At 40.2% G+C, this 18,655-nt stretch overlaps 1 protein-coding gene across 1 annotated transcript in view; it reads right to left on the bottom strand.

Annotated features, from left to right (window-relative positions):
- LOC120773002 overlaps positions 1-18,655 on the bottom strand; it is a 34,076-nt gene that overhangs the window by 3,806 nt on the left and 11,615 nt on the right. Inside the window, exon 2 of the mRNA XM_040101920.1 lies at positions 61-424. Within this exon, the coding sequence (XP_039957854.1) occupies positions 61-424 (364 nt within the window). The remainder of the gene's footprint in view (positions 1-60; positions 425-18,655) is intronic.

Raw genomic sequence — 18,655 nt, 5'->3', positions numbered from 1 at the left:
AATATTAAATAAAAGGATCAGTTTTTTGGTTTTCATAGCTCCCCCACAACTCTCACTCACCAATCGCATCTTGTCCGTTGTAATAGCCGTTTTGCGGATAATAGGCCTGTCCATCGTTCTCGTAACCAGCGCGTCGACTTGCGATTTCCGGATAGAGGTAGCCGGCGTTCTCGAAGTCATAAAGTGTGCGCTTTCCGCGCTTATCGCTGGCGTTCGTGGTACTGGTAGATGTCTTAAGAGCTTTTGATTCACGTCCTATGGTGGCAGGCTTCGCTAATGTTTTTGCTGCGGCTTTCGCATTTGCGGCCTCTACGACCTTTGGAGTGGCAATGGTCTTGGCTGTTGTCGCCTTGGCACGCTGTTTGACATCAGGCCCGTCGGCTGTGGCTAGGGCTGTTACTATGGATATTGAAATCCCGTACAACTGCAATTGGCAGAAAGTTAAAATTAGTTTTCTTGTTGGATCATCAGAAGAACAAAACAAACAATATATTTTGGGGCATACTTTAAGGAATTATTATTAAATGTGGTGTGTGGCTGGTCACCTTTCATAGATTGTCTACGATACTCTTTGCAAGAAGTAAATTACTTTAAAAAAATTGCCAACGAAATCACTTAATCTGCTAATTTGAAAGCCCACAGGAAAGCCATTACGTGAACGCATTACCGAGTTGCGTAACAATATTCGCCTATGTCAGACGATCGCGTGGAAAGCGAAAGGGGATTTGAAACCTCGAAAGACACACAAGTAACGAATGACATCGCATACAATCGACTTGGCCAAATGCCAGCATTTTCGCCAAAGGCTTAAATAACGAAAATAATCGCGTTTGCAATTAAATGAATTTGTTAAGTATGAAAAATTGCAGTTAATCGCCGTTTAATCTGAAAACGAAGCGAAATGAAAGCGACCAGCGATCATTAATCAAAATAGTTTGAGTTATAGGCTAGACGATAAATATTTACACATAAGTCGAATAGCAATTAATTTGCTTGATATCTTCACAAGCTTCGCCTCTCATTTGTGATCTGTGTTTCTTGATGGCGCTCAGCTTCGAAAGACGAATGGGTTTGCGAGGACCTTTCACCCATCAGGAATCGAAATAATTTTGACATAATTTATAGCCAGACCAGGTGAGAGTTTTTGGTATGACATATGTTTTAATGTATTGACAAAAGTTAGGATGTGTGATATTAGAGTAAGTCTTATCTCAGCAGCATTCTCTTTTCACCGACTGCTATTTCTGTGACCACAAGGGAAAGGTTCATCCCTCACAGACGTTCGCTTGACACCATTGCAGCTGTTTGGCAAGGTATTACATTTTCATCTCTTTTTTAAATTCAAAAAGATTTTATTAAAATCCGAAAGCGAAAATACCTCATTGAACTCCTGAAAAAAATTGAATAGCTTAATGCCAGAGTTTTCGGCGATGCGGTCAAACAAAATGATAACGGCCTAATAAGAGCCACACACGTGAAGGCCGCGCAATCCGCTATGGACAGGTATCTGTGTTCGTAGATGTGTCGCAGCTGGTTTGTCTGTAACAGTCCGTCTTGCGCCACTAAAATGATTAAGTCACTTATCGCTTCACTTTATTGCGTCAAAAAGCCCTTTCCGCGCAATTCCTCACGCGCGACACGAATGAATAGCACACGCTCCAAATGTCGCTCATAATCGTTTAATTTTACCGTTGTGACTTCTTTGCTGCTTTTTATTGTTTGCAATTCAACAACAACAACAGAGCAAAAGCACAACAGTAAAATTAGGGCTAATTATGAAATGATAAACGAGAAAATATTTTTTGAACAATGTACCTACACATACAGTTACACATATGAACATATGTATGTAACAACAGTTATGTAAGCAAAGCAACTGTTACAAATGGTTACAGATACCTTGTCGTCATTTCAGGATTTGTTCTAGTGTCAATCAAACTGGATTAAAGTCGGTTGGAGAAATCTCCGTCCCGCGACAGAAATGATCTAGTTTTTAATTTAAACTAACTAATTTTCTAAATTCTGAGTTTCAGCCAAAATTAACTGTAAATACGGGGTTTTCATGGATATATGTATTTTATCTATGCACAACAATAAAAACTGCGAAAGTAGCCCTTGATTTTGATCCGCTTTGGTTAGGCAATTTTGGAGCCTACAAAAGCCATATCTTCGAAGAAGCACATTTTTATACTTCTCTAAGAGTCTTTCTCTCATCAACTGAATTATTTTCGCTTTCCGACCACCTTTTTGACCCTGTGACCACAGGCCTCGCCTGATTACGTGACAAGTGTTAAAGCTGAAACAGATAACAATGTAAACCCGCAGGCCGAATCAGCTGACATGACCTATCTTTTGAGAGCGCAATGCAAGTGATAAGCCAAGAGCGGTCCTACCGCACGCTTTACCATACGCTACCGTAGAACTCCCCACGATTTGGATTTTTCCCGTAGAAACGGGTCAGCTGATTGCTCTCGCACAACGCAGGGTTGCCAGTCTTCATATACTGTAGTAATTATAAAAATTGTCTTCAATATGTTTGAAATTTTCTTAAACTAACTCAAAATCAGTCGAATGCTTTTTTTTATAAATATAAGTTATATTTTGAAAAATTGTAATTGAAAACTTTGACGTGTATAAAACTACATACATATGAGTTCTGAGCAATGGCAACATTGTTCAAATGAATACAAAAAAGACTGGCTGATTTCTACGGGCTGAACTTTTGACAATTTTTGTTCACTGCGGGCGGTAACTAAGGAGGGAGTAGCGGAATTCGGTGTTTCTGCTATTAACGGTGTCAAACGGTGTCATATCATAAGAACTTTTTATCTGTAGCTTTCTTACCACTTTGCTGCTTTTCCCAACCACGGCTCCTCAGTCATCCGAAACAGACGCAAATTTTGACTTTTTCACTTAGACAAAACAGTCTTATTGAAGCTAAAAATCTGCGAAATGTACCACAGAGTCTTCTCGCTGGCATTTATGTGTATATATGTATGTATGTGTGTGTGGTTGCCAACTTGCTCCACTTGTCTCATTGTTTTTTGGTTTCGTCGTTTGTTTACTCACAATATTTACATTTGCTGGCAATTCTTCATAATAAGTATGCGTTTCTCCTTCCCCTCGCGCCACACACTTCGGCCCACCCGCTTTGTTCATATTCGGAATTCAAAAAGGAACTATGTGAATTCATTATTGTTGGTATCATGAATTTCACTGTGTGTGAGCGTGTGGTTGTGTAATGCATTCGTCTTGCTACTGTCAGCGCTACCGCAGAGATGCGGACGGCGGATCTTGACGCTATGACACCGCTGCTTGTTAATTTGTTGGGGCAATCGCATTTCGCCCACAACAACAAACGGTTGCTTGGTATATTGCCGATTTCTTGGCAGCCGTCTGCAACTTTCTCTCATTGTTGTCCACACACACACACACACACACGTGAGGGGATTTATGCAAATGTTTCACCACTTTTTTGGTCTGCGAGTGGATTCGCTCAATCCGGCCTACTCGGTGGAGGCGTCAACGCTTTTATCACTGTTATTTAATTTTATTTCTATTAGCGCGTCGTTGTTGTTTACACATTTCTAAAAATACACCCATTCATTTCTGGCTTTTTATGCTTTTCTGCTTTAGTTATGGATGCCTAGGTCAGTTTTTAGGAAGAAAATGGCTCTTCAGTATTTTCTTTGTTCTTTTCACGCTCTGCATTCTGCTGAGTGTTTTGTTTTTGTGTTGGGTGTTGACTTTATTAACTAATAACGGGTTTTGTTTGGTTGCAGACGTCTTTAATTTGCATATTGTTTGCTTCTTTTGTGTTATCTCATTTCCGCATTGTTGCTAATTAACGGTTAATTTCTCCTAAGCTCAAGTCAAACAATAATGAATTGCTAATTTGTCAGCATCCAAGCGATTGCCTAACCTCACTGGCATAACCTCTAACTGGCGTATTGAAGATGTTAAATTAAAAATCACAGAAGAAACCAAAATACAAAACAGAGTCAGAGCAAAGCAACGCCATTAATATATAGTTTGTACCTCGACCACAGAGGAGCAACATTCATACCATACACATATGTGTTTTCAGAAATTATTGAAGATCATAAATGGAAATCCTCTCCTACCTCCGGCTGGGAGTTCATGAACACATTCCAAAGCCCTCAAATTGTGTTATTTATGTATTATCTTTTATATATTTGACGCGCCACTGCTCAACTTTCAAGACACAGAGACACTTGTCCCAGGTGTAATGATCCGAAACCAATCGAAAGCGAAAAGTGTCGAAATAACGGTCAATGCCAACAGGAGTGATATAAAAAGTGACTCTAAAATACATGAGATATGTCAGCACGCAGAGAAGAGGCACTGAAATGTCATTTCATTTCCACTCGTTTTCAGTTGCACTTCGGTAAGCTGTGAACTAGAAAAGACGAGAAAATAAAGCAAAACTAATTAAATTGGCCGTCATCTGCATAATTCATACGATCGGTGACTTTTCAAAGCGTAGAGACAATAAAAATAACTGCATAAATAAGTAGAGTCACAAAACGAGGGCGATTGAACAATGCCGTCGAATTATCTATCCACATCTACATGTTTATGTGTGTGGGGCAAGTTCGTGCAATCGAAAATTAGCGCGCTGACACTCGTTTGAGACGTCATAACGCGTCATTGTCACATTTTTGACTTGTTTGGATGCACACACACACACACTTTCAATTGGACCAAGGGCCCTTTGGCTGGCTCTAAGTTCTTCAAACCCTCACAGGCCGGTGAAACGGTTAATTGGAAACGAACTTAAGTCTTGTTCGGTTTTCAGCATAATATTTTCTAAGAAAATAATACTAAAATGTAAAAAAAATAATCAAAAAGTCAAATTGGCTGACACAGTCACTGATATGAACACTGAAACACTTTCGGTTTTGCTATAATTTGACTTAGAAGAGAAGAAGAGGTGCAAACCGAACGATCTGTTTCAAACATCTGGCTTTCAAGTACATTTATTTTCTGTCGAATCGAAGTCTCAAAATTTTAGTCAAGGTTTCTTATCTGAGTCTTCTTTAGAAGCAGACATACACCAATAGCATACTTATTTTGTACAGATAATAAAATTTTACTAAAAAAGAGTACTGAGTAAAGAATGGATAAATCTGTTTCGTATTTCTTCTATTAATCTTCCTTTCCTTGCGATTAGTGCATGATCTTCTGAGCAAGTGTACGAGTCTATCCTTTTCCTTAAAAGAATATCAGAAAGCTTAAACTTTAACATTTAACCAAAAGCGGTGCTTGAAGGGAAGGTGTCATTCTCACGCGGGTCAACTCAGTTGCTGAATGGTGTAAATAAGTGCTTCGCATTCGCTTCGCTGTACGCCAACTATGACCGCCCGCAGTTATTTACGATACATCGTGAATGGTAGGAGTGTGATGCCACCTGTTGTGGAAGCTCACGATGTTTCCGTGTCACTGTGACAAAAGCCTCCAACGGCGGACGAAGACCGCAGCTCTGGCAATGGACAATGTCCGCACACAGCTATATATTTTCTGAATTTGTTTACATTATGAATGTGCAAAATGCTGTGTTAATTTGGTTCGCGTTATGCCGTTCAATTACTTGATTAAACTTTGCACGAGTCGCGTGACCCACACGGAGATTACCCTCAGATGTCTCCAGAAGGGGCGCAAGAATTCATCGATAGAGGCTACTCCATTAAGCCGGCCTTCGTGACTCAATTCGAGACTTAAGGCATTGGAAGGTCTCATCAAATGTACAATTTACTCATATAACATCAGGGAGCAGCAAAAGCAACAACTTAACAAATGAATTTCAAATGAGCTGCGCGTTATGGAGAAGCTGGCAAAGTGCCATTGATGCCCCCAATCCGCCGCCGACCGCCATCCGGCTGCCAATGGCTCATGGACAGACTGGCCCCCATAAATTTCGCTGTGAGCTGCGTGCCAAGCCAATCGTAGGTATGTTTTTGAACACATAGTGTTGCCTCCAACACACACATATATGTATGTACTTATATGTTTGTGCATAATATTCATATTTATGCGAAGCCAATATATATGCAGGTGTGGATGACTTGTTTGTCCAGCGACTAATTAACACGTGAAATAAGACGTCGTAACCAACTCTCCTCTCCTAACGTTGTTATTTTGTAACGGTATTATGTTTTCGTCTCCTGTCTTCGATGAAAATGTAAGCGAATTGAAAGTGAAATGGTTCGTAATAACAATAATGTATAACGGTAAACATTTTATGTAAATTATTACCAAACGGTCAATAAAATTTTTGGCCAAAGTGTTTGAGGCTATGCAAGTATCAAATGTATAACAGTAAAAGAGTTTCGAACAAACAAGTACGACTTGATTAGCCGAGGATTGCATAACAGGTTCGACTAAAGGCTGAAAGGCCCTTACTTTCGAATTTTATAATGGGAATTCAAAACACCAGATCAACAGAAATGCCAAAGGGAGGAACCGAAATCATTGAAATCATCTCTTTTTTCTTTTAGTGTGAGTTTCGAACTAACCGCCGAACCCAAACACTTTAACATTCTTGTTTAGTTTTCTTCGAGCTGATTGGATGCTGTCTAAAAATATCAAATAATTGCAATTTGTGCAAAAATATTGACCATGAACCACGACTTCAAGTGTGTATTAAAAAAGAAGGGAAAGAACCGTCGTTCTTAATGGTTATAAAATACTTTCATTATGATTATATGCGAAGAAATAGAATCATTTCGAGCATTTTAGTCTCACTTTAACTTCACCTTCGAGTAACTGTAGTTAGCTGCAACTGTTACCAAAGCAACTGCTAACTGTTCGAAAATTAACAAAGCTACAGACGGTAGCGTAATCACTTGAAAAAACAACAAACATGACAACAACTCGAGTTACATGCGAATGCACGCAAAAACAGTATTGCAGACGCATGGGGGGCGGTCCGCGGTTGAAGATTCGCAAGCTCGGCTGACGCAACGGCATTAGTTAGAGGCAACGAGCGCGCAAGAAGCTAATTGCCACAGCAGAAGTTGCGAATGCATAACTGCGAAGTGCCTGCAAATGCCGTTGATAAGGAAGCCACCAACGGGCGGAGGAAGACGAAGACGAAGCGTGTACATGCGCTGAAAAGCGAAGTTGAAGTCGCAGCTTGCGAGACGATGATGGCAGAAATGAATGCCACCAGCACAGAGACCATGCCGAAGCGCCTTAGCATATCAACAGCGCACTATAACCTCATGCAACAGCAACAACAACACAATCAAATGAGATGGGAATCGAGCCGTTGGCAGCAAAAGTGCAAGCAAAGCAAAGTTACAGCGTTTACACACGACTTGGCGAATTGGAGGTGCAAACTGGTGGCGGGCAGCGGAGACTAGGGGCATGCGGCGTGCTGTGTATTGAACGCTTACGCGACTCATTGCACGCCATGAACTCATTGTTGATTGCCAGTTGCTCATAATCTATGTACAATTGAGTGCAGTTAAATAGCGGCATGGAAGACCACAGCGTGTTGTTGTTGTTGTTTGACGTGAGGCGCCAAATACCGATAGCTGCCGTGTAATGCCACTGGAACGGTTGTTTTTGTATCTGATGACAGCTACTTGTGCAGTTACCTATTGCTGTTGTTGTTATTGTTGTTGTTGTTATTATAATTTTATTTTGGTTTCGTTGTATTTTTTCACATTTGTTCGACTTTTGTTCTAAAATGCATTTGTTGCAAGTCATGAAACCATCTCCGAAGCGGCTTTCAACGACTACAAAACCAAAATATGAGGAAATGTTGAATTTATGATTTCTTTTGTTATACTAAGTAAAAAGAGAGGTGTATGTGAGCAATCTTTTTGACAGCAATAAATTCCGAAAAATAATAATTTCGGAACAACCTATTACATACATACATACATATGTATAAACTACAAGTACTTAGCCGTACGTGTGCAAGCCAAAATAGTTGCACCTGTTCGTGATTAATTATTGCAGCAACCGTTACTTCAAATTGGCGCAATTTCCGTTACAACTAGTAGTGCTTACTCCAACTGGTGACACGCCGAATTTTCCGCATGCAACAGGCCACAGTTATGATTGGCTTAATTTAAGCTAATAAACGCCCAGCAGAGCATTTCTTTGCGACAGCACCATTACGCACACACATGCATGTATACGACTCTGTTGCACGGCAGTCGCCTGCCGCAGCCGTTTCACTTTCTATCCGACACTTTTCCTCCACGCAATGCCACTCGATTATGCATTCAGCGGTTCGAGTGTCTGATTACTTGTTTTTTTTGTGTTTGTTTTTTCACTTTTCGTTTTCATTTTCATTTTCGATGCTTGCGCTGAAGAAGCTGCTCGGCAACTTGCCACATGCCGCATGAAAACCTGCAACTTGCCAATCTGCTTGGCCCGACTCATCGCCTGCCTGCCAAACCGGTGAGTGGCTGTAGTCGGCCTCTACAGCGAGTATGTACATCGGTTATGATGTGCGAGTGTATATATGTATGTATGTATTTGTTTTATTTGCCAAATACTTCACTTTAGTGCAATTTGAGGTTATCGGTTATGTTCCTCACCTTTTCCTTAATCTTTAACTTGTTTTTTTAAGCAAAAGCTATAATTTATAAGACGTGCTTATATAAGAGCTTATGTACTGTGCACCACGCGTATATTACCAAGCGCTTCAAAATTATGCAATTTTAAGCGGATAGTCAACACTTGGGATCCGGGAAAAGTAAAAATCCGGTGCCCTCAGTTATAAGAAAATAAAAGGACTGAGTTAAAAACCGAATTTTTTCGAAACAGTTTTTCTAGTTAAAGAATTTGAGCTTTGTGAATATTATTCTGAGTTGATTGCAATCATATCCATAGTATTTTTACTCAGTTCGGATTGGCTATTTTTAAAATTTAAGTTTTATGAGACTCGCTAAGTCAAAATGTTTAGCACCCAAAAAGAAACGTCAGTAAATATTGGGTAGTCGAAAAAGTCTTTTCGTATTTCTAGTCAAACTTCAACTTACTTTTTTATTCTTTATTTATAATGAACTTTAATGAACCAAATATGTGCCATTTTGGTCGACCACTTTTTGCCATTTTTTCGCTAGAGACATTATTCCATCAATGTAAAACTTTTCTGGTTTCTCGGCGAAAAACTGCGACAAGTAATTTTCGATTGCTTGAAATCACTGAAGAAATTGCTCATATAGCTGCAATAAATCTTTTGTATATGTTAAGGATATTATAACTAAAACTCTGCTTTCAACAAGATTTCTACGTCAAATCTTAAGCTTTATTTTCACCAATGGTTTTAGCTGCGGGATCATTTTGCTAAGGCTCCTACACACTGTTTCTACTGAATACTATTTTTCGACTTCACCAACACACTTTTTGCACTAAGTTATGGTACGCTAAGATTACTTTTCCTCGCATGAATTTAAAAAAGTATATTTTTCCTCAAATTGCCAACTTCCTGAAGTGAGTTGCAAAACACAAAACACTTCATATTTGTGTTGGTAATTGATCCTTAAAATCGAGCAAAATCAGCTATCAACTTAATCGTTTGATAACTGTAAGAAATCCGAATGAAACATGAACTGGTTTATATTCGACTTTTAAGAGCCTAATGCCACAGTCACACATAGATTTACCAAACACTAATGCACTAGTGTGTGTAACATGTGACGTAACTAACCAACTATAATTAAATTATTACTTAAAGCAAAAGCGCCAATCTCGCACTTCCTCCCACTTGGTCGAACACAGTGCTTAAATCTCTCTCTCACACACACGCGACCGAAAACACGGTCACCAGCGCCATGGACGCCAGTAAACAGGCAGTTTGACTTCCTCTGGCCGACCAGCCGTTGTCAGAAGACAATTTGCGCGGATATAAATGGAAAGGAAACCCAGAAGCAACAAGAGTTCATTCTTCAAATACCTCTCTACATAAGTGTATATGTATGGATTCCCGAATAAACATTCGCGATAGCGACGCCTGGTCGGCGTAAACGAATATTTTACTGCAACTTTAGTGGCGCTCTATTCCACTCGGTGCTAAGAAGAAGAAGAAGCTTAGCGTTGGAGTAAATGCAGTTGGTTGTTGTTGTTGCATGCAACGATTACAGCATCATCTTTAACATGTGAATTATTGCAGGCGCAAGTTCGGTTGAGTTTGTAGTTGTGAGGTGGCCAAAAGTGGGTTTTGTGTGTGTGAAAGTAGTTTTTCCGGTCAAATGATTGCCGCTGCTGATTTTCGAATTTCTGAATGTAAATGTATTGATGTCTGCGTGTGCGCATGGGGAGGAATACTCCTGCGGTTTCTACACACAAACTTATATAGAAAAGCAAAATATCAAAATTATTTTTATTTAAGAACCTGTGTGTGTGTGTGTGTGTGTCAAACATCCTGATGTAATCACTTTCATTAGTGACAATAGAAAAAGGTTGAAAAAGGCTGGAGTCTTCGGTTTGGGACACTTCGACCGCTTTTAAGGTTTCGATTCAATGAGGACCCATGAGTTAGAGTTGAAGCTTTCTTAACTAAAATTCTCCTCTATATTATATTACGAATGCCGAATTTCACTGACAGGCCTTCGGCTTCGAATTGTAGCCTAGAAAGTTGCCGAAATTGAGCGTAAGGTGTAAAGCCCTAAGAGATTTTAAAATGCTCGAACTGTCAGTCACTGTCTTGTTAGTCTTCAATAGATTTCCTAAATACCACAAAGTGTCGCCGGCAGGCCTAATCACCACCTGGATGCATTTACCACGTGATTGGACCCTGTTTCACAATAATTCGGCACAATTACACCCACTCAAGCGCATTTACATGTCATTCAAATTAGCTGCGCCTCGGCGGGACTCGCGTCAATTAGAGTCAGCATTTGGCGCTTGATTGCCACAAATAACACATGCGGACAAGCAGTTAACTCAGACGCTGAAGTGACAGTGGCACTTAAAGGGCCCTGAAGCACTCATCGGTATCAACGCTTGCAAGGGATATCTGCCAAAAAGCTTCAAAAGCAGAAAGCTCTGTGATGAAAACCCAAATCCATGCCATGTGGTAAAACCCGCTGTAAGTGCCGTCTGCCAATCGAAGTACCATCGGAATGTAAAAACCGTTAAAGAGCCGTGCAGACTACAAAACAAAACTAACAAAAACAAACATTAAATTTAGCCAGATGACGACAACCGCTAAGAAAAGTTCAAGCCGATTGTGTACAGTCGAAATGTCGATAAAAGTTGTTGTTGGAGAGGTCAGTCGCTTTTCGACGGGCACTCAATGAAAACGAAAGCGAGTATAATGACTTTTTCCGGTCACTTTTTCTTATTTCTCACCGCCGTGGGCTGCAGCTCGACTGCGACAACATTAAGCAGCCTAAACCAGTTGTTGTTGTTGAAGTAGCTGAAGCCATCTGAACCAGTTCAATACAACAAAAAGGGGAGCGGGAAGCACATGCATTTGCGCAGCAATAAAGCAGAAAATAAGCTAAAGGAATTGCAGAGCTTTGGGGAATAAGTTGACTTAAGGGAAGGGAGTGAAGATTCGGCAATCAAAAGGCCGTGGCGGGGTTACGCCACGAAGGTGAATTATGGAAAATGAGCTTCAAATAAAACGCACTTGTGTATAACAGTACTTTCATATAATTTTAGTTTTACTAATGAAGATTTTGAGTGAATCCTTCACTTGCCGCACGTGCCACACCAGCTGTGGGCATCTAGGCACATTTCCTGCCAACTCAATGGGCTGACACTTCACCGCTAGTTTGTTAACGACTACTTGCCAGCGTTTCTCAAATTGGTGGCACTTAGGTGGATTTATGCGAAAATTGGCTGAGCGAGTGCAAGCAGTCGACGGCAGCGCCAATCGTGACTGGTGTCACTCCCGTGCAATTACTTAAGCCCCTACAAGTTGTAACATATTATTTCCACACATACACACACACGCACACCCATGTTGAGTAATAGCATTTGCACATAACTGTTTCTGGGTATAATACTTTTCTTTTTGTTTGCTTTTGTTTTTGCTTTTAAAAGTAATATGCGTTATGGATTTGTGTGCAACACCAGTCATGCGTCAGGGCGATGCAACCACCGCGGCGACCCATTTATTGCCGTCAACACTCTTGCCAGCGAACTGTTGCAAAAAACACCGAATCAGCTTGTGAGTGTAATGGATTAATGTAATTGTTGGGGTAATGATTACCAAGTATTTGGCTTAAGTACTGAAGTTCTCGCCAACATTATCTTAAAATAAAGTCCACACGGATTACTTTGTCATCCATATAAGTCATCATTTGCGCCTAATGTACTCCCATTCGCTGCCCCGAAGTTTCGCATCCGAAATCCGAAATCCATTACATAACAGCTGCATTCTGATTGTTTCGTGGGCAAGGTCGGTGCATACAGCCCACACATTCATGCGGAGCACATGCGATAACAACAAATGAGGCGCAATCCACCAAACCGCAGCCGAATGACCCAATAACAACGCCTCGGGTAGAGCAACAAACAAATGTGGGGGCAAAGCGTTTTGGAGCAGCCACAAGGTTACTATGCGGTTATCTTCATAATAATGCTGCTGCATATTTATCAGCCAACAACAAAGCAGCTGTGGCAATTAGTTGAGAGCAACGAGAAAGGCCAAGAAATCGTTTGCATTGGTGTTAATTTCAACACAGCAAACCACTAATTATGACAGTGAAGAAGATTGCGGCTGATGTTACGCACATCACGCTGTTGTTGTTGCTGCTACCGACGCATGCGTGTGTGGTGGTGCGGCGTCGACGCCACGAAAGACCACGAGGCACTCGAAAAGGCCAAAAGCCATCAACGCAGAGCCGAACATCGGATCAACATTAGAGCTAAAACAATGGGAGCAAAGATATTCAATTTCTTTGGTGTTTGTGGTGTGTACCGATGTCTGCGTGTATAAAAATAGACAAAAGTGGAGGCAATAAAACGACTTAAATGAAATGAAAGCGAAAGTAGAGCGAGAAGTCGTCAAAAAGTGTAAATATGTTTAGCGATTGCGGCAGCGAATGCTATTACTTCTGCTAAATGGGCAAACACGATCATTTCAGCAACGAAAAATTAGTCCACTTCAAGAAAATAAGGAAAACTATATCACATCGGTTTTGATACCACAAGGACCGACCTTTGAATTTGAAAGAGATTTGTTGAATAGCGAAATTTTTATTCAAAAATATTTATATGTGTAAGTTCAACAGTAAAAATTTCATTCTCAGCTCCAACGCTGACGTATTTTTTAATTAACTTTGTAATGGATTTCTCTCCGAGGCAAAAGAAAGCAAGCTGAGTGTTAATGAACTTAATTATAGGGTAAAAATATTCAATTTGGAGTTACCATTTGCTTTTCTTGTAACCTTAAGTAAATATCCGCATGCCAGATAATAACAACAGACAGACAACTACCCGCTCAGCTTGTTGAGTATTTCAGGGACATATTTGATGGAACGAAATCTATCCTTCTTTTATTCATATAGACTAAACAAGAGAGTACTTTTATATGTTCCCTCGGTGGTATGTTTTCCAAGTAGCCAATCTTGAAATCATTACAATATATAAAAAGCCCATCCGATGAAGTTCAGCAGAATATGTATATACTTTCAAATGGACCAAATTAGCATCTGCGATTCTTTGCTGAAACGAAATGAAATCGAACCATTTCTGAAGCGAATGGTGACAGAAGACGAAAAGTGGATCAAATACGGCCATAATGTGGGAAAAATATCATGGTCCAAGCGTGGTAAAGGTTAACAAATGGTCGCAAAGCCAGGATTGACGCTTCGAAAGGTTATACTGAGTGTTTGGTGGGATTGGAAAGGAATCAGCCACTATGAGCTATTCCTGCCTGGTCGAAAGATTGATTTTGCATTTTACTGTTAACAACTCATGAGATTGAAGCAAGCAATCGAAAAAACGGCCAGAATTTATCAATAGGCTTCATCTTCCATCAGTGCAACGATAGACCACACACATCTTTGATGACTCACCATATAGTCCTTGCACAATCGGAATACGATTTATTTCGATCAATGCAGAACTCCCTTTATGGAGTATACATAGTTGGCTTCAAGAAAAGCCTCTGAAAATTACTTGTCGCAGTTTTTCGCCGAGAAACCAGAAAAGTTTTACACTGATGGAATAATGTCTCTAGCGGAAAAATGGCAAAGAGTGGTCAACCAAAATGGCACATATTTGGTTGACTAATGCTTATAATAAATATCAAAAAATTAGTTGAAGTTTGATTTAAAATACGAAAAGACCTCTTTGACTACCCAATATATGGTAATTAGTATAATCCGAATTGATTTTCGCTCTGCTTATTTGCATTTTTCCAATATGAAGCAGCAGTAAATTCAGTTGTTGTCTTTTAAATCTAGCTTACAAGCGTGTAGCATACATGAGTGCGGCGAATCGGGCCTCAGCTATATCTGACGGTCACTATTTCTAATTAAGACACGAATTTTTCATCCATTGCCCAAATATAGACGTTTCTTTGTGTGTTTGAGCGCAGAAGGATACAGTTATTCAAAACAAAACAGTTTACAGAACAACATCCCTTCTCAAATACAGATATTAAACCACAAGATGAAAATTGAAAACTGCAATAACAACAACAAGAAACGCATTGGCAAGCATCTCGTAATTTTGCAATCCAGTTGCCTTTGCTATTGTATTATTAAAATCTAAGAGACTGGTCATTAAATGAACCAAACGACTTGTGTCAACAATGAAAATCAAGAAACGAAAAAGAGATTATACTGAACAATAATTCGCGCATTTTGAAATTTATTAATTAATTTATGTGTGTACCATGTGTGACACCGAAGCGGCACATACATACGGACATAACGCATGCAACGGTCTACAAGCGATTTGCTCCACAGCTGCCTGCTTGGCGCTACACTCACATTTACGACCCCATGACGAAATCGCAAAGCAATGCTCAAGCGATGATCGTTCCACAGCAAGACAGGCCACATTTACAAGTTACATTTGTGGCCATAAACGATGGCGAACATGCAGAAGACGTCGCCACACGAGTTGCAGTCACATTGGCAGCCGTAACACAAACAGGTCCCGCCGGCACAGCGAGCGGTTGCAACTGCGCAAGCGCCCTGATGCGGTCACTTAGCGACCAGCGTGCGCATGTATGTGTGTGTGTGTGTGTGTCGTCAGCAGCGGTCGCCAGCGAATTGAAAAGTGAAAGGCATTCCTTCAAGTTAATGCTGTCAGCGCGATGACTTGCGTGTGGCCGTGTGTGTGTAGTGGTTGTTCGAGCATCTTTTTACGTTTACCTCACATACATATCCACATACAATCATCGCTTTGTTTTCATTTCGATTTTTGACTCAATTATTTCATTTTGTTTTCAATTGTTGGCGTTTTGTAATATTTTCGGTTGGCTCGCTTTATGACTTAAGCGTCACAGACGAGCTTGCGAGCGCCATTATGAATACTGCTCCTCTTGACTTGATAAGCGCGTCTGTGGCAACTGTCGCAGATATGCACGACCTAAGGAAGCAACAACAATTAGTTGGCAATCGAATTCCGATTTCAGTTGGGCAAAGAAGCCAAAATCGGTCGTTCGTTGACAGTACTTCCGGCTGAGGGCGCTCATTGCGCGTGACCTTCCCTCCGACGCGCGTGGTCAGCAGTCAGACGCGTTTAGCGCACTTAGTCAATTAATTAACTAATTTCATTTAAAATGTTTATGGTCGCGCAATTATTTTTATCTTTTTTATTGTTGCCTTTATTTTGAATTTCACAGCTTAATGGCACCCATTACACGACTTAACGCTCTCGTTGACCTTTACATTTGCCTCGTACCCAACTTGTGGTGGCACTTGTGTTTCTTAATGTGTTGCCAGCCGATCTAAATCGCGTGCAAAGCTGCCATTTTTGGCGTAACAAGTGCAGCTGGTCGTCAAAGCGGTTGCCAAGGGTGAAGCCAACTGTATGGTTGTGCGTGTGTGCTGTGAAAATGTGCGCGGACGGCCTTATGACCAAGCGACGAGCAACGGTTGCAGCCGGTTTGTGTCTCGAATCTTTGCTTCACTTCGGTGTCCATTTTTGCCTTGCAAATGCTGTTGTGCTCTTGTGTGGCATAAAAGTTCAAGATTACATAAACTCGTTGCTGAAATGGACAGTCCAAATTTCGATTTCATTCACGACATGCGAATGTGTAGCGGGGAAAATGAGAGCACAACAACAAACTTAAAAATTTGTTTGCAAGATATTTGATTTCTTAATTGGACTCCTTAAATGGTATTGAAAAGTATTTTTTTTATTGTAAATGAATGTTAATGCTTAATATTTTCTGTTCATTATTAAAATTATAATAATAAAGGATGAGTCAGAAGAGGGTCTAGTGTTTACTAAAGTGGACTTGAGGGGTTCGGTGCTCGAAATCCCATACTCCGCTAAGCACCCTGAATTTTGTATACAGAGAGATCAACTCATCAATTTTCTAACTATTTCATTATTTCATTCGAGAATTTTCCTTGGTTCCTTGACCTCGCTTTATATTGGTTAGTCGAAAAAGTATTTTCGTATGTTTTCAATAGATATCGTTGCAGTTATAGTTCATTACAGTTCATTATAATTAAAAAAAATAAGTTGAAGTTTGGTTAGAAATACGAAAAGTCTTTTTCGACTAGCCATTGTATCTGCCAACCATGTCTGTTTGAGCACCCGTTAACTTCACTGCAACTTAATTTGTTTTATTTATTTACATTTATATTTTATTTGTACTTTAAGACGATTATTTGTAGCCAATTCACTTGCACAAATAATTAAAAGCGCTCTTTTAAAATGCCAATTCAGTGAAATTAAATGAAGTTCGCTTTTTAAGTCTTTTGATTTCAGACTAGTTCAGCGCATTTACTTATTTACTAATGAATGTATTTATCAACAACAAAGCGACCACAGAAGAGTCATTCTCTGGCACACAAACACAAAAATTGATGGCCAATAGATGAGACCTCATGCAATTTGTGTTCATGTGTGTGTGTGCGTGTTTGAAGATCCACATGCCAGCAGCAAAAGATGTGCAAATGCAGCAACGATGGCTCACGGTCACTGCAAATCGGCGCTGAAAAAACAACAATGCGTGCACATCTGAACCGTCTGCAATAAACGCTTCACCATCAAGACACACACACACACGCATGCACAGAAATCAATTTCATGCAGGCCAATCGCCGAAATTCAAAGCAAACTGTGGCCCCAATTAGTGAGCAACAACAATCAGCAGCTCACAGTTGGCGAAGTGGCGAGCGAAGATAAACATCCAAGGCTAAAGAGACGACAAGTGAATTTTAATAGACACAACAACACACAATTCACACAAATAAAGCGAGACTAAAGCAAAAGCAACGAAATTTGTTGCAAAACACTGCCAAAGCCGAAACATAAACAAACGGTGGCGAATTGAACAAGTGCGGAGAGGAGGAAAATGCACAAATGTCACTTAACTAAACAACAATAGGCCGAAGGGCCCTTCTGCATTGTTTGAGAATTGACAAAGAATTGATTTTTCAAATATTCGCCTTTTATACTAATGTGATGTGTCTGCTACAGTCTTCTTTCTCCGCCCAGTGACAATGGCTTCTTTCATTGGAGAGAAGAAAAGTGTTTTTTACAAATGACCCAGAAACCTTCAAAAAGCGTTCACAAAGGGAATGTTGTGACTGAAATGTGTGAATGGCATACACAAACAGCTGGAAGCAGAAGAAGCGTGGCAGACCGAAAGCATTGATTGCCCATTAACTGTACAATTGTCGCCGCTTTTGATCGAGCAATGACTGATAGCGCCGCTGAGTGAGGGGGTGGGCAGCGCGTGGGGTCTTAGAGCCAATTAATTGCAATGAAAGTGTTGAAATGCCAACCAAACGAGGCGGGACAGATGTAGAGCAACTGATAAGCTTCCCTTGGAAGTGTTTGTGTGCTGGAAATGACGAAAGAATGACAATGATTTTGTGAGTCCTACTAAGCACTGTCAAGCTTTTCCAACTTCTTAAAGGCAAATATAACACGGCAAAAGTTTGAATGGAGGGAACGACACAAGTGAGTTAACTCCCGAAGCAAGTGTGATTTCCAACCATAACATTGTTTACTAATTTTGCAGAAAAAGAGCAAGCTTCTGCTCATGGAATAAACAATGTAATTTAAATGACGTTTCTTCTTGAAAATTTCTACCGAAAATTCCAATTTTGGATACACTCATGCAAGCAGACAGCTACATTGCTGGAAGCCTCTGCGCCGGTTAGCCCCCAAGCCTCGTCAATCACAGCCTTAGCATGCTTCAATAAACTGCCAGTATCGGTTTTTCTGCGGAAGTGAGCAATTTCACCGCTCATTATGTGCCCATACCTAATGTGTGCATGTTCACATGTATGTATGTATGTGTGGAAGAAAATATATAAAAAATTTGAGTCTTCATGCGCTTTTCAGGCCAACAAAGAAAGTAATTTCTAAACATATTTTTGATTTATCGGAGTTATTTGGGGAGCGCACGTGATTAGCATAAATTACAGAGTATAACTGCTTAGATTAGACCACTGCTTTCTTCAGTAGTATTTTTTGTATACAGCAAATCCGCGCTGATTTTCATACAAGTATGAACGATAAC

This window comes from Bactrocera tryoni, chromosome 3 (genome assembly GCF_016617805.1).
Source record: "Bactrocera tryoni isolate S06 chromosome 3, CSIRO_BtryS06_freeze2, whole genome shotgun sequence".
Classification (NCBI taxonomy): Eukaryota; Metazoa; Arthropoda; class Insecta; order Diptera; family Tephritidae; genus Bactrocera; species Bactrocera tryoni.
The sequence above is the reverse complement of the archived record's forward strand: the minus strand, read 5'-3'. Positions and strand labels throughout refer to the sequence as shown.